At 41.7% G+C, this 24,948-nt stretch overlaps 1 protein-coding gene and 1 pseudogene across 6 annotated transcripts in view; both read left to right on the top strand.

Annotated features, from left to right (window-relative positions):
• Positions 1–3,758: 3,758 nt before the first annotated feature.
• The window catches only part of ALKBH3 (alkB homolog 3, alpha-ketoglutaratedependent dioxygenase), a 46,893-nt gene continuing 25,703 nt past the window's right edge, over positions 3,759–24,948 (top strand). For 2 of the 6 annotated variants that reach the window (XM_023215815.3, XM_023215810.3), the window contains exons 1-7: positions 3,765–3,880; positions 5,530–5,678; positions 6,030–6,133; positions 6,935–6,969; positions 9,554–9,601; positions 12,676–12,779; positions 15,325–15,413. In XM_023215815.3, the coding sequence (XP_023071583.1) occupies positions 5,600–5,678; positions 6,030–6,133; positions 6,935–6,969; positions 9,554–9,601; positions 12,676–12,779; positions 15,325–15,413 (459 nt within the window). In that variant the 5' untranslated portion in view covers positions 3,765–3,880; positions 5,530–5,599. Of the gene's footprint in view, positions 4,401–5,529; positions 5,679–6,029; positions 6,134–6,934; positions 6,970–9,553; positions 9,602–12,675; positions 12,780–15,324; positions 15,414–24,948 lie in introns of all 6 variants that reach the window. The other 4 variants (XM_023215814.1, XM_023215811.1, XM_023215813.3 and 1 more) reach the window with 4 other exon arrangements.
• LOC111544936 lies at positions 21,075–24,030 on the top strand (annotated as a pseudogene).

The raw sequence follows: 24,948 nt of genomic DNA, 5'->3' as shown, positions 1-24,948 counted from the left end.
GGGATTCTGCCAGTTGCCAAATATAACTAATCCAACTATAGACGGTCCCTGACTTATGATGGTTCCATTGATTTTTTGACTTGACAATAGTGGAAGAGTGGTACACATTTAGTACAAACTGTACTTTAGTACAGTATTCAATAAATTACATGATCGATCAACACTTTATTATAAAACAGGCTTTGTGTCAGATTATTTTGCCCAGCTTAGGCGAATGTAAGTGTTCTGAGTGTGTTTAGGGCAAGCTAAGCTAAGTTGTGATGTTCCATAGGTTGGGTGTAGCAAACGCATTTTGACCTATGATATTTTCAACTTACAATGGGTTTATCAGAATATAACCTCATCATAAGTCAAGGGAGCATCTGTATACATTCAGGAACTGGGGAAGTAACCACTGGATGGATCTGTGGACAACTGGGTCCATTGTGAGTCAAACTTGAACTAAGATTCCATCTATCACCTGAACATCATAAGCCCTCACTTTCATTCGTGGGCTATAGAGGTGTTCTAGGTTTCCAGGAATTAGTTCAGAGCCATTGCCCAATAAACCCTAAAATACCTGGGTACTTACTTTTCCCCAATGTGTAACCATTTGAGTAAATGGCTGCATTCACTTGGATGAAGGCTTGGAGGAAAATTTACAGTATATACTTGTGTCAATGGTGCAGGGTCCTTCCTCCAAGAGATGTGGCTTCCCTGTCAATCAAGAAGTTTGGGTTTGTGATATGACTTGTCTGGAAACTGGGTGAGAGACTATGTCTATCCAGTGTGGCACTCAGGTAAGGTTTTTGGCTACTAGACATAGACTTCTTTTCTGTTAGATAGCTCAAACAATTCTCTAGTAGGCTGCCCATCTGTTTCATTCCTAGGGACACCATGGCCACTACCAAAGATCCTTATAGACTAACATATTCTGATTACTGGTATGTCCTGGCTTCTGTATAGGATCGATGTCCCTACCTTTAACAATTAAGTACTGCCACTTGGCCTCATCATCTCCACTAAAACAAGGGAACGTAACTCAATGCTGGCATCTTCCATGATCATACCTGGCCTGCAAAGGAGAGCAACCACAGAGCTTTCCAAGGATGCAAGCGCTCCCTTGTCTAAAGTATTTCTCAATGCCTTAGAAACAGGAGCATCTTCTGGATCTTGTTGTAGGATATAGTTTTTGTGTTTGTGGCTATTGCATGTGGGTCATAGTCACATTTGATAAATTCAGTCCAACATTTCTACCCCTCCCAGTCTTTGGGTTCCCTCCTCTACATCATGCCTTGGCATCTCAATAGTATTAACTATAGACTACTGTTGAGTTAAATCTTCAAGAAATCCACCAAATACACTGTTAAAGTCACTTCCAGTTGCATGAGTCAACACAATGTCTGTAAAGGCACTCTAGTAAGTGCCTCCATATAATTTGGCCTGATACAGTAATATATACTGCTTTCCTTAGTTTAAAACACTTAGAATCTACTTCCACACATTCCACACATTAGCAAAGTATGATTAATTAGTATAATTCTTTCAGCGTGCAAACTGTTTTATCCTAGATCATAGTGTGTATCAGCCTACCTGAAACATTAATGAGGTTTGAACCTAGTTAGGGTCTAGTGGCAATGGGGCAGAAGAAGGGGTAGTAAATTCTGGCGGGTCTTGTAGAGAATGAGCTTCCCTTTTGAAGTCATCTGCCCCAACTAAGGGCAAAACAGTGTCTTCAAGCAAAGAATGACTAGTCTCCTCAGACTTGGGAGGGCAAGCTACTTCCACTGCCAAGGAAGGCTCAGAGTGATGTGGGTGTTCAAGACTGTCAGTTATCTGGGTCTAAGCAGAGTGCTTATTTCAAATTTTGGGATTCCATTCCTTCCCAATTGATGCCTTAACTTTCACAAGAGAAACTAACCTTGTAATTCAGCCCACACGGAGTAGTCATATACAGTGGCCCACTGTGCACAAAAGAGACAGCTGAGAGGAGCACACTGGAACCAGAAAAAAAGAGCCCCTTCCTCCTCTAAAGTTCCTCCAGCACCCTCGACTGATGAAGCTTACTGCCCATTGAACCAAAAGGCAAGGGAGAAACCTTCCAATATTGTAAGCAGGGTAGTGAAGGGTGGATTTGGAATAGAGACTCAATAGGTTGAAAACTGGCAACACACTTCACCTTCATTCCTTCTCCCATGGTCTCTACCACCAACTCCTGATAAAAACCCAAATACTACAAATAGAAATAAGAAAATCAAGACCCTAATGAGAATGCCAAGACCATTAAGAACATCTAATACTAAATACTCGCATTGTCTAGGGTAACCAACCATCTCAGTTTGCCCAGGACTGTCCTGGCTTTAGCACTTAAAGTCCTGTGTCCTGGGAAGCTCCTCAGGCCCATTCAAACCAGAATGAGTCCTAGAGTTTTTCAAAAATTTTGTGCACCAGAATCACCTGGGTACTTGTTAAAAACGCAGGTGATTCTGGAAAAAAAAAAAGCGGTGATTTCAGATGCAAGTAAATCATGGATTGATTTTTGAGAAATACACTACTTAGAGGCTGAAGAGGTGTTAATCACTACTTTTAGGAACTCCTCAATCCAGACTTCTTTGTTCCTGTTCCAAAACTATAATCATTGAAAAGAAAGAAATGACATCTTTTAGAAGATACAGCCAAAGTTCCTGAGCCAGAAGCAGACACTGACAAATTAGTTGATGGAGGAAAAAAACTGTAATCTAGCCTTTGCATTTTCTCTCCTTTCAGTTCTAGGATAAATCATTTTTTCCTTCAGTGTCACAAAGTATAACAAATAATAATAAGTGCTGTGAAAATGGATTTGATAGTAGCAACAATATAGGTACATTAATGAGGTGTACCTATAATGAGCTTCCTGCAGGTAAACACTCGTACCAGGCTTATTTTAAAGATTTCCACAGTGACTATACTGGAAGATCTTAGATAATGACTTGCATAAAACAGTCAATTCTTGCTACTTTTGCTATTTTCATACTGTAAAGTACATGGTTTAACATGACCACTTTAAAGATGTTTCTCATGAGCTCAAATGGGGTGAGCTCTTTTTCATTTTTTGAGTCTTTGTTGTGTTCCAGGCTTTGTGCTATTCTTTAAATGCATTATCTCACTTAATCCTCCCTACTAGAGCGATACCCATTTAACAGAGGCAGAGTACTTGCCCTAGATTATACACCTAGTAAATGGTGGTGTCTGGACCAAAAAGTAGGTCTGTTCACTCAAGCAAAATTTGCCTAGCACTGGAGAGAGCCAAGGCGAATTAAGGCGTGGTCCTATGCCCTGCTGTAAATTCTGTGTTCGGAGGCGTGCACAGGCTGCAATAGGAACGCAAAGGGGGCTCATCTCAGCCTCTCCGTGGCTTTTAGGATAAAATGCAAATCCTTTTGCCTAGCACATTATAAGCAGGTCCCCCAAACTCCTCTCCCTTTATCTAGCCCCGCAGGGACCCGGTCGCTCTTTCTGCCACAAAGATGCTGATGCTTAAACATCTCCAGTTTCGAGGAACTCACGTAGGAGACACGCCTTCACTTCCATCTTTTCCAAACCCCGATCCCTTCACACTGCTCCACCGCACTGTCAATCCCTGCTCGCTGCAACCCCTATCCCCTCATCAGCACCTTCGGTGACTAGGCCCTTCAGGCGCGGGGGATGTGGGGACTACCCGGACTGCGGACGGTGCACCGGAAGTAGTGGCGGCGCTGCGTAACGTCGAGAGGAAGTGCCTGACGCCACGGCCTGTAATTGGGAGTTGCTGGAGTCGGTGCTTCACTCTTAAGGTTCCGACCACAGACTGCGGAGTGGGTACCAGGCTGCTAGGGGTGCCCCAAGTCCTAGCGGGTTTGGACTGGCGCGCCTGGCTCCGCCCGTAAGTGCGCCTTTCCCACTTACTACTGGGTGCGCGGGGCTGGGGATGTGAGGACCACCCCTGAAGTCTCTTCCTGGGCGACCTCCGGGGCCTGATTGTAGGCCTTCTGGAAGAGAAGGATCTAAATTAGGAAAAGGAAGTACCCTTAGCCAGGACCAGGCTCTTCCACCTGCGGAGCTCGCTTAGTCTGCACCTCAACCATGCGGAAAGTGACTCCCCTGTTTACTGAGGAAAAACTGGGGTTCAGAAAGGTGAAGTCATTTGTTGTGGGCCTTGCAGCTGGGAAGTGACAGATCTGGATTCAAAGCGAGTTCTGGCTGGCGCCAGAGTCCTTGTCCTTTACAGCACCGGTTCTCAAGCTCTGTGTGCATTAAGAATTCCTGGGTTGAGGGTGGCGTTAGTTAACAAATTCTGGGACTCTTCAAATTGAGTAGGTCTGGGATGGGGCTCTGGAATCTGTATTTTCGACAATTGTTCCCTGACAAATAACATATGGCTCCCCAGTGAACGGAGCAAGAAGGTGAGCAAGTTCTATCCTCTGCGGGGACTGTAGGTAATTGTGTTACGCTTTTAGGGCCTCAATTGAGAGAACATGTCAAACGGGAGCTCCTGGGATTGAAGAATTGGTGTTTAATTGTCATTAACTCTTCTGGGCAGATGGCAGCCTCTGTCGTCTCCCCACCTATTAAATGAAATTAATTACATGCTTATCACCTGGGGGAACTCGTTAAACGCACAGATCCCTGGACCTGGCTCAGCTCTACTGAGTCAGAAGAGGTGGGAGATGGGACCTGGAAATCTATAGGCTAAGCAAGCTATTAATATACAATGAGCTTTTACCTTTGAGAACTTGAGGTGTGAAGCTTTCTTAGGTAGAAGCATAAAGAAATAGCTTACAGATTTGGAACATGTGGCTTGAATTTCCTTGTTGTTTTGGTAGCTGTAAGTGCTTCTGTATTTGCTGTAGGCTGAACTTACTGGTACAACTGTCAAATGAGTATTATTAGCCATTATGAGGTGGATTTATCAGTTAGCTGGAGACAGGAATTTAATAAAAGTTGAATGTTAATCTGTCTATTGTGGATTTCCTGAGCGACTTTGGGTACATCACTAAACTTTGCGGTCCACATACATACCTGCATAGTGTCAAATCTTACACTGCTTGTTTTAAAGACAAATACCTGTATCCATCCTAAATCAGATTTTCTGGAGGTGGCCTGTAGGTGTTTTGAACAAACTTCCAGGGAAGTTTGATGCAGCCGGTGATAATAGAATATATGCCTGGAAACAGTCTTAGCCTATTTCTCAATGTCCATGTAGGTGAAAATGGGAATAGTACAGTTTCCTTATATTCTACTCTTGGGGAATATTAAAAGGAATGTGGTTTATGATAGGTCCTGATTTTAGAATTTCTTAAAATGCACTTTCTTGTGAAAGAAACAAAAGTACTATGATAAGTTTACAAAAGGTAAATGCTAAAGCCAGCAGCCCCAAATGACTTAGGCTTCTTGATTGAAATGCTGTGATGACAGAAACTGATTTTACATAGAGGCTCTTGCCATTGAGAGTCTTCTGCCTGAAATTAATTATGCCTTAGGAGTAATTGTTCACAACCGTAACTAAAAACAGTGTTTTGTTTTAATAAACAGATACCATGGAGTAGTTTGAAGCAGAAACAAAATCTTCCCAAAGCTCATAGCAGAAGCCTTTTTGGTCAACATGGAGGAAAAAAGACGGCGAGCTCGAGTTCAGGGAGCCTGGGCTGCCCCTGCTAAGAGCCAGGCCATTGCTCAGCCAGGCAAGAATCTGTAGGGATTGTGTGTGTGTGTGGATATGGACAGCTCTCATTCTCTTTTCTTTATATCCTTTTGGTTTATAATGGACTTCCATTTCAATTAATGTCAAGGAATTGTTTAAAATGTGGCTGAAATGTTGTCTATTTTGTTGATGGTGAGCTAAGGGTGGGTCTTTAGTGTTCCTCATATTTAGTCCACACCCTCAAACCTTTCAGTTCTTCTGTTGACTTTACCAGTTAGTTTCTACATGTCATAGAGATCATCTCCAAGTGGGCTTTGTTGGCCCTTGCTCAGTAGAAGGTGCTGAGAACAGACTTTCCCCTGGTTTGAGGCTGTCCCCTCTCTTGCTTCAGCTACCGCTGCTAAGAGCCATCTCCACCAGAAGCCTGGCCAGACCTGGAAGAACAAAGAGCATCATCTCTCTGACAGAGAGTTTGTGTTCAAAGAACCTCAGCAGGTAAATTCTTGGTTTTTTCTTCAATAGTGACAAAAATTTGCTTTAAAAAGTGATATTCACACAGTGGACACTCAAATAAATAATGACTGAATAAATTCACTAATAGCAGAGCAGAAGAACTATAATAATAATGAAATGCAAAGTATTTCAGTTCCTTTCTATGTCTGGGGATTCTTCGTAGTCTGCTTCTCGTTAATGGTCACATATTATTCCCGTATTTTTGGCAAGGAGGTTACACCATAATGAGAGCCTGCTTGCATTTGTTATTTGAGCTCCAGCAATTCTAAAACTGTGCTGTCTTCAGTGCTGTTGCACTTCAACGTCTTTGGAATTAGATTAAAATTTCAGTTATTATAGCAAAATACCTGATTTTTAGCCCTTTTTTCCCATGAGGAAAAACGTGGGAAACAGTGAAGATTTACTTTTTAATAATGTGGAAAAGTTAAAAAGTTGGGTATCTTGCCATAGTAACAACTCTATAAATAATTATTGAAACTCCTTATTTTATAGCATATTTTGTATTTTAAAAAAAGATTATTGTCAAGATTTTCCAGAGCTGCTGGCTGCTGGGAAAATTTATTAATTCTATTAATAATTGTATCTTCTTTTACTGTCTACTAGCAAATGTGAAGTAGTTATAAGAAGAGCAGAGACAAGGATCTCTGGTGGGTTAGTGAGAAGTTGGAATAGAAAAGAGATACTTTTTAACTTTATTTTGACCAGAAATGGGAAGATATAGTAAGTCAGTATCTGTGAGGAATAAGAACATTCCAGAAGTAAGATCCACCTATTTCCTTGCAGGTAGTACGTAGAGCTCCCAAGCCACGAGTGATTGAGTAAGTAATTTGCTGTCTTCCTGTAGTTGTTGCCCACAGTGAAATGAAGAGACTGGAATCTTTCCTTACTGTTTTTTCTATCTGGGAGAGAATGGCCCAATAAGTGTCTTAATTTTAGTCTGGGATATTCTCATCTCAAATGTCTTTAAACTTGATCTTTTGAGAAGACTTTCTGAATTTGCTGATGGTATGGAAAATGCAACAAAGGTAGCCATATGTTAAACTTTGACTCGTGTAGATTTCCTGGCCCTGTTTCACCGATATCTGTAGACAGTAAGCTAAACCTCTCAGGCAAAGACAGAGAGGGATTTTTCCTGAGTCACTGAGGCATAGTTCTTTGAGAAGCCATTAATTGCCATTTTACTAGCAATGCTGTGAAAGCTGCTAGTGCTGTAGATGAGCTTACAGTCCATTTATTAAAACCATGTAATTACTCCAGAACAGTTTAAATGATAGTAAACATTCTTCTTATATTGATCTGTGTCTAAATGTTCTTGTCCAAAGTTGGTGAGAGATGCTTTGACTCCTCTTTTTATGCTTGTCAATTTTCATCTGATGTAGATAAATTGTCAGTAGAAACTATTCTTTTATCTTAGCAAATTAGCATTAGATATATGTTCTTGCCCATGATCAGTCTGTTTGTTATGCTGTTTGACTCCTTGCAGATTGGCTTGTATATATTAGAAAAAGTCGCAGGCTAGTTCTAATAGTCTTTGGTTGTTTATTATTTTTTAGTTTTTTGGAACAGGCTGTCACTCTGTTACTCAGGCTGGAGTGTAGTGGCATAATCAAAACTCACTGTAGCCTCCATCTTCTAGGCTCAAGTGATCCTCCCACCTCAGCCTCCCGAGTAGCTGGGCCCACAGGCGCACACCACCATGCCTTGCTCATTTTTAAAACAATTTTTTGTAGAGATGGGATCTCCCTATGTTGCCTGGGCTGGTCTCGAATTCCTGGGCTCAAATGATCCTCCCACCTCAGCTTCCCAAAGTGCTGATATTGCAGGGATGAGCTACCATGCCAGGCCTTTGGTTGTTTTTAAAAAACAAGTGTGTTAGTGCCTTCATTGGTGATAAGGAGAATAAACAAAACCATGAAACATGTTGTAAGCTACAGATGTGACATTCAGCCGCCCCAAAACTGGCAATTGTCAGAGAAAAAGGACAGAACTCATTCCTACTTGGTCCTGGAATCTGTTAATTCTGGTTATCTAAAGTTTGCTAGGCTAAAAAAAAAAAAGCCGGAAATGTCTTCCGTGAGCCATTTCTGAATGTGGGCCAATATATCATATTGAAACACTTTGTTCTCTGTATACTCAGGGAAACTTTATAGACAATGCATGGAGAAAATGTAGTAAATATGTGTGACAGCTATGCCTACATTTTGACTGAAAGGCACTCGTACGTCTACTTAAAAGCCTAGTTCAGATCATGAACCACTAACTCCTGTGACAGAAGGTGACGTGAAAAGTGCCCCTTCGCATTATTCTCTATAACGTATCTCTCTCTGAGAAGGATCTGACACAATTGTCTTGATATACCAATCCAGTCTGTGTCACTTTTCTCATTATGGGCCTTACCACCTGGCAGTTCTGCAACAGCTTTATACATTTTCACATTTGATTAAATTCAGTAAACCTTTATTGCCCATCTGCTATGTGCAGACACTGGGAAACAATAACCTACCTATTCTTTGCACCTCAGGACCCCACTGTCTAGTACATGAAATAGACATTTAATCAGATAAATTGTAATCTTGTACATCATGAAAAAATAGACTGTATCTAAGGTCTAGTGGTAACACAGAGGATGAGAGGTTAATATTATTTGCCTAGATTAAAGGTCAGGAAAAGTTTAAAGGAGGTGATGCTGAAGCTAGGATTTTTGAAAGGTGAATTAGAGTTTTCCACTAGACCATAACTGAAGGTGGATTGGTTTGGGGATGCCGGGTGACGGGGTGGCATTCCAGCATGTTGAAAAACATGGAGTTAGAAACATAGTGGTATATTCAGGAGATTCCAAGCAGTTGATTGCTGCTGGAGGATGATGAGTTTATTGGAGCTGTCAGAAGATAGAGCTGCATTATGAGGACCTTGAATGCAGTTTTGGGGTGCCATCGAAGGATTTTAATCAGAAGAGGAACCTCATCAGATGTATATTTTTGAAAGCAACAGAAGCCCAGAGCCCTGAGATGTGCTTGCTGCCTGTTAAATGTATCCCCTATTCCACATTCTCCAGAGCAGTGCTCTATTTGACTCCTCTTTGGGCAATAGATTCCTGGACCATATCTGCCTCAATTAGGGGCAGAATAAAAGAGGTAGAGTCAGAATTTATTTTATCCCAGTTTTTGTCTCCATGGCCTGATCCTGTCACAGTTCCATTCCCAATAATATATATATATATTAATGATATATCATGATCTTGCCCTTTATCTCAGTGGTAGAAGAAGGTGGGGATTATGCCTCTCTCATAATTAAATGACTTTGGTGAGCCAGGACTTTGGCAGTTAGGAAGGATAACTCTTCACTGGGTAGAGCATATTGTTTTGCTTCAAACTAACAAGTCTGTTTCCTTTGTTTCTTTAGCAGAGAGGGTGTGTATGAAATCAGCCTGTCACCCACAGGTGTATCTAGGTAAGCGAATCCTCACAAGAAGTGACTGTAATTATCACTGAGTTATAGTCTCTTAAAATAGTCTACTCCCCTAGATAAAGGAAGTGTGGTACATATACATTATGGAATACTATGCAGCCATTAAAAGGAATGAAAGCATGTCCTTTGCGGGAACATGGATGGAGCTAAAGACCTTTATCCTCAGTAAACTAACGTGGGACCAGAAAACCAAATGCTGCATGTTCTCACTTGTAAGTGGGAGCCAAATGTTGAGAACACAGGGACACATAGAGGGGAACAATAGACACTGGGACTTGTCGGAGGGTGGAGGGTGGGAGGAGGGAGAGGAACAGGAAAAATAACTAATGGGCACTAGGCTTAACACCTGCATGATGAAATAATCTGTACAACAAACCCCTATGACACAAGCATACCTATATAACAAACCTGCACATGTACCCCAAACTTAAAGTTTAAAAAAGTCTACTCCCTTGTTTCAAATAGGTAACTTCTGCCCTTTAAATTCTTGGGGAGCAAAAATTTGATAGTATCTTTTTTATATAATATTTCTGACATCAAAACATTTTCAGATATAGTTCCAAACCTTTCTGTCAGATATCATAGCTATTACTTCCCCAGTTTTTTAGATGAGGAAATGAGACCTAGGAAGATTGAATATTTTTTCTTTTTTCTTTTCAAGACGGAGTTTTGCTCTTGTTAGCCCAGGCTGGAGTGCAATGGTGCTGTCTTGGCTCACTGCAACCTCTGCCTCCTAGGTTCAAGAGATTCTCCTGCCTCAGCCTCCCAAGTAGCTGGGATTACAGGCATGTGCCACCAAGCCCAGCTAATTTTTTTGTATTTTTAGTACAGATGGGATTTCACCATGTTGGTCAGGCTGGTCTCAACTCCTGACCTCAGCTAATCCACCTGCCTCAGCCTCCCAATGTGCTGGGATTACAGGTGTGAGCCACCATGCCCGGCCTGAATATTTTTTCTTAGTGCTACATAGTAACTTGATATTAGAGTTGGTCTAGTCTGGACTTCTGTGCTGTGAGTGCCACATTATATTATTATTGTATTTTATGTATATTACATATTATATATTATTGAATATAATATTACATATTGCTACACTAGGGTAAATTTCTTTTTTTGTTGTCTTTTTGTTTTTGAGACAGAGTCTGGCTCTGTCGCCCAGTCTGGGGTGCAGTGGCACGATCTCGGCTCACTACAACCTCTGCCTCCTGGGCTCAAGCCACCCTCCCACTTCAGCGTCTGAGTAGCTGGGACTACAGGTGTGTGCCACCACACCTGGCTAATTTTTGTATTTTTTTTTTTTTTTGGTAGTGATGGGGTTTCATCATATTGCCCAGGCTGGCCTTGAACTCCTGGGCTCAAGTGATCTGCCCACCTTGGCCTCCCAAAGTGTTGGGATTACAGGCGTGAGTCACCATACCTGGCCTAGGGTAGATTTCAGTAGTTAAACATATACTATTTAGGGTATATTAGGCATTAGTCATTATTTTAAAAACATTGAAACATTAAAATCACCTTAATGCTTAAGTATACTAATTGTCACTAAAAAATAATGAGACATTTAAAACAAATATATTAGAACTTACACATCTAAATGAATTTCTTTTTTTTTTTTCTTTTTTTCTTTTTTTTTTTTTGAGATGGAGTCTGTCTCTGTCCCCCAGGCTGGAATGCAGTGGCACGATCTCGGCTCACTGCAAGCTCCACCTCGGGGGTTCGCACCATTCTCCTGCCTCAGCCTCTCGAGTACCTGGGACTACAGGCACCCGCCATCATGCCCGGCTAATTTTTTTGTATTTTTAGTAGAGACAGGGTTTCACTGTGTTAGCCAGGATGGTCTCAATCTCCTGACCTCGTGACCCACCCGCCTCGGCCTCCCAAAGTGCTGGGATTACAGGCGTGAGCCACCGTGCCCGGCCCTAAATGAATTTCTTAAGAGCTTCTGCTGGACCAGTGGCTCTGCCATGGTTATAACCCTTTTTGGAACTTTCATTTTAAAGCAAGTCACTCAAACCAGTTTTATCATTTTGGTCATATCTTACTGTTAACTAGGTATGGCTTCAGGTAAGCTTTGGCTCTTTCAGAAAATCAGATGCACCTTCAAAGAGTGAAGATTTGCTACCAAGGCAGTTTAAGAGAATCTTCCGTGGGCTTTCAGAAGATGTCTTAAGAAAGATATCCAAAATTATTTTGAGCTGAGTTGGCATTGTTGAAATAAACACATATTCAGTGGGAGAAAGAACCCTCATTAGCTATGTTTATTTTGATACAGTCATAATGAGCTCTAGCTTTCCCTAGAATTAGTGTAGTCTCAGAAGACTACCAATTGTTTAAATAAAACAAGGCCAGGCATTTTATTAGTTATTTTTTTTTTTTTTTTGAGACGGAGTTTTGCTCTTGTAGCCCAGGTTGAAGTGCAGTGGTGTGATATTGGCTCACTGCAACCTCTGCCCCCGGATTCAAGCGATTCTCCTGCCTCAGTCTTCCAAGTAGCTGGAACTACAGGTGTGCACCACCACACCCAGCTAATTTTGTATTTTTGGTCGACACGGGGTTTCACCGTGTTGGTCAGGCTGGTCTCGAACTCCTGACCTCAGGTGATCCACCCGCCTCAGCCTCCCAAAGTGCTGAGATTACAGGCGTGAGCCACTGCACCCAGCCTTATTCTATTTACTCTTCACAGTGAACCTATGAGGTTGATGTCATCTCAGGTTACAGATGAGAAAACCAAAGTTCAGAGAGGTTCAGTAACTTGCCCAGGGCTTCACAGCTAAGTGGTACTGGAGTAGTGTTTGAATTATGATCTATAAAAGCCCTTACCTGTCATCCCTTTATCCTTCATTGCCTCTTTTATTTGTCCCAACATGAAAGGAGCTTATTTTGCATATGGGGCCTCATGACCTGGGTGATGTTAGGCTCTGCTTGCTGTGGGAGCCGTGGTAAGATGATTTCATCTACCCATTAGAGGCTGCATCCAGATTAACTGTTTCCACTAACGTTTAGAGTCTAACTTATCTTTTCCATGTTCTTTGGTTAACAATGGTTCATTCTACACCCAGGGTCTGTTTGTATCCTGGCTTTGTTGACGTAAAAGAAGCTGACTGGATATTGGAACAGCTTTGTCAAGATGTTCCCTGGAAACAGAGGACCGGCATCAGAGAGGGTAAGTAGATCCCAGAGGTCACAGTTGGTGCTGCGTGTTCTCCCTCTCTGGAATGTTTCCTAATACCATCGCCTCTGCTTAGTTAGTCTTAAACAGAAATTCAAAACCTGAGATCCTAAGAAAGTAGAATTAGCCAGAAAGGACAGGGAAAGTATTCCAGGCAGGAGAAACAGCAGGTGGAACGCCCAGAGATCAGAGAGAACATGGCAAGAGGATAGAGGTGAGAGTTCAAGGAACCAAAGGAAATTTGGTTGGCTGAACTATGGCTCATGTACTTACCTCCTTTTGTGTTTGTTCACTGACTGTTGCTTCAAATGGTGCCAACTTTTTACTTTCTTCATAGAAACTTAGAGAGCTTTCTTTTTTTCTGATCCCATTTTGCATACATTCTTTCACACTCCTTGCTGACTTTGTATTCTTCTTTAACTTTCGCCAGAAGAGTCCAGTCTCCTCTAGCTTCAGCATCTGTACTCTCCTGAGCTTGTAAAAGTGACACTGCAGTTTGTTACCTGAGTTGGAACCTGAATCTCTGTGGGCATCCACAAGCCAACAGTGCCTGTTATACCACAGGCGGTCACTGGGGGGCGTCTGTGCTCCAGCATAGAGTTTTCTTTTCTGGCACATTGAGTGAATTTAAATTTTCTGTAAAGAGGCAAAGTATATATAGTTGTCCCTCAGTATCCACAGGGGATTGGTTCCAGGATTCATGTATGCTCAAATCCTTTTATAAAAACTATCATAGTGGCTGGGTGTGGTGGCTCACACCTGTAATCCCAGCACTTTGGGAGGCCGAGGCAGGTGGATCACGAGGTCAGGAGATCGAGACCATCCTGGCCAACATGGTGAAACCCCATGTCTACTAAAAATACAAAAATTAGCTGGGCATGGTGGTGCGCACCTGTAGTCCCAGCTACTCCAGGAGGCTGAGGCAGGAGAATTGCTTGAATCTGGGAGGTGGAGGTTGCAGTGAGCCAAAATCACGCCACTGCACTCCAGCCTGGCAATAGAGCGAGACTCCATCTCAAAAAAAAAAAAAAACAAAACTATCAGAGTGTGTGCATATAACCTATGCACATCCTCTAGTATCCTTTATTTTATTTTATTTTATTTTTTTGAGACAGAGTCTTGCTCTGTCTCCCAGGCTGGAGTGCAGTGGCCGGATCTCAGCTCACTGGAAGCTCCACCTCCCGGGTTCACGCCATTCTCCTGCCTCAGCCTCCTGAGTAGCTGCGACTATAGGCGCCCACCACCTCGCCCGGCTAGTTTTTTTTTGTATTTTTTAGTAGAGACGGAGTTTCACCGTGTTAGCCAGGATGGTCTCGATCTCCTGACCTCGTGATCCGCCCGTCTCGGCCTCCCAAAGTGCTGGGATTACAGGCTTGAGCCACTGCGCCCGGCCTAGTATCCTTTAAATCATTATAATACTTAATACAATGTAAGTGATATGTAAATAGTTGTTATACTGTTTTTATGGTGGTATTGTTATTTTTAATTTTTATATATTTTTTGAGTATTTTTCATCTATGGTATTGTTATTTTTAATTTTTATATATTTTGTGTGTGTGTTTGATCCATGGTTTGAGTATTTTTGATCATGGTGAATGTGGAACTCACAGATACGAAAGGCCGACTGTACTGGCTTCATTTCTGTTACTCATGCATCAGAATGGGAGTCAGCTTTCTCTCAGCCTTCGGGACAGCCTTCTCTCAACTCCCGCAGTTTCTGCAGCAGGGCTTTTGGTGACAGACATGGCTTTGATTGTTGGCTCTTTCATTCAAAGTAGTTGTTAATTTTAAGCAAATTACAGTTAAGTAACTCTCTGATCCCTGGTTTTCTTATCTGTAAAATTAAACTAATAATACTGTCTACCTTATAAGGTTGCTGTGTTAATAAAATGAGATAACACAAGATTGCCTGGTATGTAGTAAGCCTTCGGTGAGTGTTAGCTGCTGCTATTATTATTATTATTATTATTGTTATACCAGTTGTGGGAAAAAGAGCAGATCTATGGATAACTGCTTCTATAAATTGGAACATCAAAGCCTTCTGACGAAAATCAACTGCATGCTACAGTTGGTCAGGACACTTTTTCCTCCTTTGAATCAAAAAGGTTTACACAACATTGGACACATGAATGAGCAGTTTGTCTTGTTTCTCATATGGATGTTGGTGACACAAATTTCTGCAGATGGGGGTTCAGTCTCACTATTCTGCTTTTTGAGACCGTCCCTAGTCTGAGCCCCCTGTTCCCCAGTGTGACTCTTTGCCTTCTCTTGTTTATGTCATCACTAATACAAGCAAGTCACTCACATTCTCTGATCTCAGAGCCTTTGCCCATGCAGTGTCTGCCAACGTAGTGGTTTCTCTTGTTCATTCTACTTGCCAAGTCCCCTATCTTCTGTGAAGGTGGAACTTTGGGTCAGAGCCCATTCTTACTTATCCTTTGTATTTCTCATAGCACATTGCAAGGCACAGAGTTGGCACTCAGTAGTAACACCTTAAATAGTATTAAACCATTTCAAAGGCCTGTATTTTCTTTCTTAGATGTAACTTATCAGCAACCGAGACTTACAGCATGGTATGGAGAACTTCCTTACACTTATTCAAGAATCACTATGGAACCAAATCCTCACGTATGTCAAAATATTGTCATTGGTATGGTTTTATAGACTATATACTATGTGTTGAGTGCTATAAAATAACAACAGACTACCTTGCAGAGATGCATGCTGGTTCCTAGTTCAAAACACCTCTCTGGGTTGAAATATTGAGTCTTTGTGCTTGTCATCCTTCATGTGCTTTTGATCCATAGATGAGCTAGAGGATGAGAAAAAACTAGAACTAGAGTAACCTGAACCAGAGTCTAGGATTTCAGGAAAATGAACTATTTCTTCTCCTAATATCCCTCTTTCCCAAGCTTTTCTGGCTGTAATCCTTCTGTGTACACGCTGGGATGCATTTGCTGTGGGGCTGAGTCCTTATGACTGACGACTGAGGTCAATATGTCTTTTTCTGTTTCTCAGGCTCTTTTGCTATTTGTGAAAAAAATCTGGTGTTTTTCTTGTTAACTTTGTATTTATTCTATGGCTGCAGTTCTCAGACTTCCATCTGATTACGCTTTGGCTTGTTTCTGCTGCTGCTTTTGCTTTTAAAAAATGTCCATGAAAGTAGACGAAGATATTCTAGTATATAAATTAAGCTCATCCAGGGGACAGAGTTAAGGTCCAAGAAATAGCTCCCTGTTTAGTTCCTGGAATCTTGCCTTTGGCAAATAATGTTATGTTTTATTGAAAGAGGCTTTGAAGAAAATGGAGTTTTGCTTATGGCATTAGGATACACAGAAATGTGACACATTTCAGAGCTTCTAGAAATGTGTAATTGCAAGCTACCAATTTACTAAAATGTTCAGGGAGAAAGCATTGATCAAGGGAACATGGCTTGTTCACATAAGGAGATAGCTGCATGCTTTGGTTTCGAGGGCTTCATTTACAATATGAGCCGGGGAAGTGCCAAGAACCTTTATATCTGAGGTTGATTTTGAAACATGGAGATAATGGAATTAGGCCAGTCCAACAGAGCCTGCTTTCCTTGTTTCTGTCAGAATTAATTTATCTTCTTGTTAGTAGTCATAGCAGAGAATTTGAGGATTAAATGGGCTGTGGGGAAGTTCTTTCTCATTCACTTTTAGAACAGGATTTCTCAACCTCAGTAGTATTGCCATTTTGGGCTGGATAATTCTTTCTTGTGGGTCTATCCTTTGCGTTGTAGGATGTTTAGCAGTATCCATGACCTCTACCTGTTAGATGCCAGTGGCACCCCTCACCAGTTGTGACAACCAAAACCAACTCAAGACATTGGTAAACATCTGCTGGGGGGTAAAATTGCCCGTGGTTAAGAACCAGTGGGAATAAACACAACGCACATAGGATCTGCTGAGTAAAGTAGCCTCTTGTTGTCCGACACTTTGGCAACATTTTGACAACTCTTCAAAAGAATTTATGATAGGCCGGGCGTGGTGGCTCAAGCCTGTAATCCCAGCACTTTGGGAGGCCGAGATGGGTGGATCACGAGGTCAGGAGATCGAGACCATCCTGGCTAACACGGTGAAACCCCTTCTCTACTAAAAAAAATACAAAAAACTAGCCGGGCGAGGTGGCGGGTGCCTGTAGTCCCAGCTACTCGGGAGGCTGAGGCAGGAGAATGGCCTAAACCTGGGAGGCGGAGACTGCAGTGAGCCGAGATTGCGCCACCGCACTCCAGCCTGGGCAACAGAGCGAGACTCCGTCTCAAAAAAAAAAAAAAAAAAAAGAGTTTATGATAATCCTTTTTTTTTTAATGTTAGTAGTATGTGCTTATTGAAAACTTAGAAACTGCAGATAAACATGAAGAATATTAAAATTCTTGATAATTCTGCCCAATGTTTTGGTTCCAATCTTGTTATTTTAGACAAATATACCTAGAGAATCTTTTTTTCTGTAATAATAAAATAGGCCAGGTGTGGTGGCGCATGTCTATAATCTCAATACTTTGGGAAGCCAAGGTGGAAGGATCGCTTGAGGCCAGGAGTTCATAACCAGCCTGGACAACATCGCGAGATGCCTTCTCTACAAAAATTTAAAAATTAGCTGGGTGGAGGCAGGAGGATTGCTTGAGCCCAGGAGTTTGACGTTACAGTGAGCTATGATCACACCACTGTGCTCCAGCCTGGGAGACAGAGCAAGACTCTGTCATTTAAATATATATATGTGTATATATACACGTGTATATGTATGTGTATATACACGTACATATGTGTGTATTCGTACATATATACGTATACAGTATACATGTGTATATATAGCATTTCATTTAACTGTGTATCATTAACATGTTATCACTACTCTTCTACAACACCATATTTAATCACTATACAGTATTCTGTAATCTATGTGTGCCATAGCTTATTCAAACAGCCCTCTTGTTGGATATTAATGTGGTCAAATTAGAATTCTTTAATTCAGATTTGGCTGGCTTATAACTTTGTCTTTTTTGGTAATATATTTAGTTCATTTGTATACTATCTTGAACAAAAAAGAGGTGCCCTTTTTCAGATTTTTATTTACGTTCATTTTAAATTTAGATATAAGGTCTTGTTATGTTGCCTAGGCTGGTGTTGAACACCTGGGCTCAAGTGATCCTCCTGCCTCAGCTTCCTTGAATAGTTGTGGTTATCGGCCACACCCCGACCTCTCAGATTTTTTTAAAGTTGGATTCACTAATGTGTGTATATATATGTTGGGGGTACTTGTTTAGTTTAAAAATTGTCATTACCTGAAGCTTAATATCCCATACAAAAGGAGCAATTTCAGTCATGGGTTTTTAAACTTGTTTTAGTTTTTGTTCAAGCTAAATCTCATATGAGCCCAGTGTATAAAACAGATCAGAGCCTTGACTGGCTGGGAGTCCCACCAACTTGACCTCTCCTTTCTTCTCCTGTAGACCCAGAGTTACCTCTGAGGTACCCAGAACTCTATACAACGCTGTTTGAAATCCACTGAATAGGTCCTTTCACTTCTGTGATTCATATTTTTTGTATTCTTTTCCTAAAATGTCTTTTAAGGATAAAATGTCTTCACTGAACAGTGAGATAATGCTGAATTTTAATTTAGACATTCAGTTCTGAGGCATCTGTATATAGAGTATTGGTTGGAGAATCTAAATTAATCCTCTAGTTCATTATCCCCCTTTTTCTTCCTTTCTCTCTATTTCAGTACCAAAAATAACCCAGAAAAAAAAAAAATACCTACTTAGAAACATAACACAAACTTTATGTTATCTCAGTACTCAGTCCCTAAGCAAGTCAGGGAAGTGCTAATTAGATTCTCGGTGACATTGTGGAAAAAAACCTATCTTCCTCCTTTACATTCTTGTTTTTCTTGTTAAGTGTGTAATTCTAGCATCTGATCTTTATCTCTATGAAGATAAATTTAAAACTGTAAAGTAAATAGGAAATACAGCCTGCTGACATTGTTATTGGAATTTCACTTTTGAATTTATTCTCTTGAATAAAGGTTAATTTAATATTTTTGTTTTATGAGGGTGGATCTCATGATATGTGTTTTTCTACCACAATAAAAAAGGAGAACAAGAGATACAGAAACTTCCAACTGCCAGAGGCTTCCTGAGTCTCCACAGGTGTTCCGTTAGCCTACTATTTGTTATTTTTGCTGTTTATTTTTTAAAATCCTCTGCTTAGAATATAATATTATAATGTAATATCCACAACAAGGAATTCCATCTTTAACCATGGTTTTCACATCAGGGTAAAGCTGAGTGATTATGTAAGCTTCCCTGGCAGTTTTACCTGACAACCATGGGATATACTTAATAGTAACAGTAATAGTCTTTCCTTTGCTGAACATCTGTTTCCTCACTACGAAACACATAACATGGTATGGTTTGGCTGTGTCCCCATGCAAATCTCACCTTGAATTGTAGTAATCCCCGTGTGTCAAGGGTGGGGCCAGGTGGAGATAACTGAATCATGGGGGCAGTTTCCTCCTTACCGTTTTCATGGCAGTGAATAAGTCTCATGAGATCGGATGGTTTTATAAATGGCAGTTCCCTGCACACACTCTCTTGCTTGCTGTCATGTAAGATGTGACTTTGCTTCTCCTCCTCTGCCTTCTGCCTTGATTGTGAGGCCTCCCCAGGTATGTGGAACTGTCAGTCCATTGAACCTCTTTTTCTTTGTAAATTACCCAGTCTCGGGTATGTCTTTATTAGCAGCATGAGAACAGACTAATACAATTCACATTCAAGGAGTTCCCTAAAGTAGCAGTTCTTAGAGTATAATCCGTAGATCCCTGGTGAGGGTTCATGAAACCTTTTTTGGGAATCTACAAGTAAAACTATTTTCATAATAATACTAAGTCCATATGGTATTTTCACTATGTTGGGTTTACACTGATGGTAATGGTGGATAAAGCTGCCAGCGCCTTAGCATGAATCAAGCCATTGTCACCAAACTGTACTAGTAGTCATTGTGTTAATCATCATCATGCCCTTCCAATGTAAACTTTTAAAAATGCCAGTTTCATTTAAGAATGTCTGTTGATGAAACGTTATTCCTTTTATTAAATCTTGGTCTTTGAGTATGTGTCTTCCGAATAGTCTTCTTGATGAAATTAAAAGTATACCTAAAGCACTCCTGCTACAAACTGAAGTGTGATTGTTTGAGCTGTAAGCTGAACTAGCTACTTTTGTTGTGGATTGTTTTTACTTAAAATACAAGCGGCAGACCGACTGTGGTTATTCACACTTGAGTATTTGGCAGACATTTCCTCATAAATGAGTGACGTGAATGTCACTTCAAGGAAAACAATGGACAAGATTTTTTACTAATGATAAAAGTTGAGTTTTCAAGCAAAAATTAGAATTTTGGAAAACTGGTATCCGCCACTATTAGGGTTCTCTAGAGGGACAGAACTAATAGGATGATACATATACATATATACATATATATATGGGAGTTTTTTACGTATTAACTTACACAATCACAAGGTCCCACAATAGACTGTCTGCAAGCTGAGGAGCAAGGAGAGCCGGTCCCAGTCCCAAAACTGAAGAATTTGGAGTCCGATGTTTGAGGGCAGGAAGCACCCAGTACGGGAGAACGATGTAGGCTGGGAGGCTAGACCAGTCTCTCCTTTTCACATTTTTCTGCCTGCTTTATATTCGCTGGCAGCTGATAAGATTGTGTCCACCAGATTAAGGGTGGGTCTGTGTTCCCCAGCCCCCTAACTCAAATGTTAATCTCTTTTTGCAGTACCCTCACAGACACACCCAGGATACTTTATATCCTTCAATCCAATCAAGTTGACTCTCAATATTAACCATCACAACCACTTTGAGCCTGACTTCTTCCCATTATTTAGGCTTTTCTGCTGAGATCAGTGGTAACACTGTTGGATGAGAATTTTTTGTTATTGTTGTATAATGAAATGTGTCACCTTTTAGAAGATCTGTATAACTTAGTGAACTAATATTTTCCAGATGACCAGTGGTTGATGTTACAAAACCATGCAAGGTTAAAGATTCATTCAAAGTGCAGGCTGGAGCAATGGCTTTATTATTATTTTTTTTTTATTTAAAGCATTTATTTTAGAGACACAGGGTCTTGTTCAGGTGTTGCCCAGGCTGGAGCAAGCACAGTGGCTCAATCCTAGATTACTGCAGCCTTGAACTCGTGGGCTCAAGTGATTCTCCTGCCTCAGCCTCCCAAGTACCTGGGACCACAAACATGTGCCACTGTGCCTGGCTTATTTTTTGTAGACAGGGGTCTCACTTTATTGCCTCGGCTGACAGTGGCTTTGTATATAAAAGAATATGAAAAGTTTGATATAGTTTCCAATTCCATATTGCAATTAACTTTTAAGAAGTCAGCGCTTGTTAGTGGAACCATGACTGCCCCACAGAGCCGTTGATAAGAGTGCCCCTTGCCACCCCACATCCCAGGCCCAGCCTTTCTGACAAGAGCTAGACTTTGGGCTCCTTGAGGATATTCAGTTTTTGTATGTTTGAATATCCTCTCACCATGTTCAGCATAAAATACCATTCTTAATGATTATCTTTGGCAAGACGGGTGTGAAAGGATTGCTGTTGTATTATAATCATGGCGCAAAAATACCAGTCAGCAGTGAGGGTGTACGAATACCCCTTCGAATTATTATGGCTGCCTATGAAAGGAGGTTCCCTACGTGTCCTTTGATTCTGATATTTGTGGGCAGTGACACTGTGAATGAATTCAAGAGTGAAGATGGGGCTATTCATGTCATTGAAAGGCGCTGCAAGCTGGATGTAGATGCACAAAGACTGCTGAAGAACATTGCAGGATTTGATTACGTTTATTTCGTCCAGAAGAACTCACTGAATTCTTGGGAGCGTACTTTGCATTTTGAGGCTCTTAATGAAACATTTTCCAATCGCTACACCATTCACCCTGAAAATGAAGATTGGACCTGTTTTGAATAGTCTTCAAGTTTAGATATTAAATCTTTCTTTGATTTTGAAAGTACCCTGGAAAAAAATTGCAATGAAACAATATACCAGCAACATTTAAAAAGGAAAGGAAATCATTGAATACTACCTTCGTCATTTAGAAGAAGAACGCATAACCTTTGTGACCTGTGGGACTCCACCTTCCATCACACCCGCTTCAGAGACATCTTCGTCATCCTGCAAGAAACAAACAGCGTCCGTGGCCGTCATCATCCCAGATGCTGCCCTCAAGAAGGGACTGAGTGGTGATGCCCTCAGCAGCCCCAGTGCACCTGAGCCCGTGGTGGGCACCCCGATGACAAATGATGTAGATGCTGACTACATCAAGAGATACCTGGGCAATTTGACTTCGCTGCAGGAGAGCTTTCTCATTAGACTTCACTGGTGGCTCCAGGAGACCCACAAGGTCAAAATTCCAAAAAATGAGCATATTCTTCAGTTCCTACGTGCACGGGATTTTAATATTGACAAAGCCAGAGAGATCATTTGTCAATCTTTGACATGGAGGAAGCAGCACCAGGTAGACTATGTTCTTGCTACCTGGACCTCTCCACTGGTTCCTTCAGGATTACTACACGGGAGGCTGGCATCATTACAGCAAAGGTGGGCAGCCCCTCTGTGTGCTCAGGCTGGGGCAGATGGACACCAACGGCTTGGTGAGAGTGTTTGGGGAGGAAGCCCTGCTGAGATACATCCTCTCCATAAATGAAGAAGGGCTAAGGCGATGTGAAGAGAATATAGAAGTCTTTATTTGGCATATCAGCTCATGGACCTGCCTGGTAGACTTGGAAGGGCTGAACACGCGCCACTTGTGGATACCTGATGTCAAAGCGCTGTGGCGGATCATCGAGGTGGTGAAGGCCAATTACCCTGAGAGACTGAGCCGACTTCTCATCCTGCGGGCACCCAGGGTATTTCCTGTGCTCTGGACACTAGTTAGTCCATTTATTGATGACAACACCAGAAAGAAATTCCTCATTTATGCAGGAAATGACTACCAGGGCCCTGGAGGCCTGCTGGATTACATTGACAGATTATTCCAGATTTCCTGAGTGGAGAGTGCATGTGCAAAGTGCCAGAGGGTGGACTGGTCCCCAGATCTCTGTACTGGACCGTGGAGGAGCTGGAGAACGAAGACTTCAAGCTTGAACTGAGACTGTCTACCAGTCTGCAAGCATCTTCAAAGGAGCCCCACACAAGATTCTCATTCAGATTGTGGATGCCTCTTCAGTCATCACTTGGAATTTCAACGTGTACAAAGGGGACATTGTCTTTAACATCTATCACTCTAAGAGGTCGCCACAGCCACCCAAAAAGGACTCCCTGGGGGCCCCACCTCTCCAGGTGGGGACAACGTGCAGCTCATAGACACAGTCTGGCAGCGGGGCCGCAACTGCAGCATGGTGGAGTCGCCTCTGATCTGTAAAGAAGAAGAAGGTGTGCAAGGCTCCCATGTGACCAGGTGGCCGGGCCTCTACATCCTGCAGTAGAAATTCCACAGCATGCCCGTGTACACCGCCAGTAGCCTGCCTCAGGTGGATGATGTGCTCGTGTCCCTGCAGATCTCTTTGCACAACTGTAAAGTGATGTACTACACCAAGGTGATAGGCTCCGAGGGTTTCAGAGGTTCCATGACGAGCCTGGAGTCCAGCCACAGTGGCTTCTCCCAGTTGAGCACGCCACCACCTCCTCCAGCCAGTCCCACTCCAGCTCCGTGGTTTCCAGATAGTGCCGCGCCGCCTTCGCTGAGTGTGCAGAGGGGATGGCTGCCCCTCCTCGGACAGCCAGCTCCACCCTCCCGCCCGGTGGTGACATTGTACAGACTCCTCTCACCTCTAGACAGCAAATAGCTCTCCAGATGGTAAATGTAGTCATTTCATCCCAAAACTATCTTGGCAGGTGGTTTTAACTCTGATCCTACTTTAACTCAATAGCTATAGATTTTGAATATGTTGTACACAAAATCAAACCAGAGCACAAGGGCTCTCCTGAAATAAGAGTAGTTTCTATACCAATTAAAAGATTGACGTGGTCTCAGAAAAAAGAAAAAAGAAACCAGCACTTGTTGAGTTTTGGTATAATATCAAAGAAGAATATCTACAATTATTTGAAAAGGCTGTGAACTACATACCTATGTGAAGCCAATTTCCTTCGTATACTTCAATAAAAATGACCTATTTTAACAGATTGAATGCAGAAACAAATATGAGAATCAGCTCTCTTCTATTAAGTTAGATATTAAAAAGATTTGCAAAAGGATGTCACCCTTCTCATCAATTATTCAGTTATTTGTATTGGAAATTATAGTTATTTTTCATTAAAATGTTGATGTTAACATGTAATGGATTTGTCATTGCATTTTTTAAAATTTTAATTTAATTTTTTTTTTTTTTTTTTGAGACGAAGTCTCGCTTTGTCACCCAGGCTGGAGTGCAGTGGCACAATCTTGGCTCACTGCAACCTCTGCCTCCCGGGTTCAAGTGATTCTTCTGCCTCAGCCTCTTGAGTAGCTGGGACTACAGGCACATGCCACCATGCCCAGCTGATTTTTGTATTTTTGGTAGAGACAGGGTTTCACCATACTGGCCAGGCTGGTCTTGAACTCCTGACCTCGTGATCCACCTGCCTCGGCCTCCCAAAGTGCTGGGATTACAGGCATGAGCCATGGTGCCTGACCTGTCGTTGCATTTTAAATGAATTAACCAGTAGTTGAAAATTTTTTCAGTTTCAATTTTAAATATGGTAAAAACTGATGGCCGTAACCCATATAAACAAAAGTTATTTGGGCTCCTCAATAATTTCTCATGTAAAGTTTGAGAATCACTGTTCTAAAGGAAGCTTTGTAAAGTCCTCGAGATTTCTGGGAGAAAAGACAGAATTCTAGCAAGAACCAATATAAGCTATGTTGTTTGTAGTTCTCAAGTACAATCTAAGGTCAGGGGTCATCGCTTCCTGTAGTATACGTGGCAAGACAGTTCCAAATATGAATTACATCAGTGAAACCAGTGCCCAGGAGGCAGGTCCATGGAACCTGTTTGTCTTCTGTAGTTGATGTCTCGTACACTTGTCAAGAGCATATCATGATTCTCATTCTCTAGAAAATAATGTTTTTACTCTTCAGGTTATGTT

Source organism: Piliocolobus tephrosceles, chromosome 13 (assembly GCF_002776525.5).
Source record: "Piliocolobus tephrosceles isolate RC106 chromosome 13, ASM277652v3, whole genome shotgun sequence".
Taxonomy (NCBI): domain Eukaryota; kingdom Metazoa; phylum Chordata; class Mammalia; order Primates; family Cercopithecidae; genus Piliocolobus; species Piliocolobus tephrosceles.
Note: the sequence above shows the minus strand (reverse complement) of the source record. Positions and strands in the feature narration are given on the sequence as shown.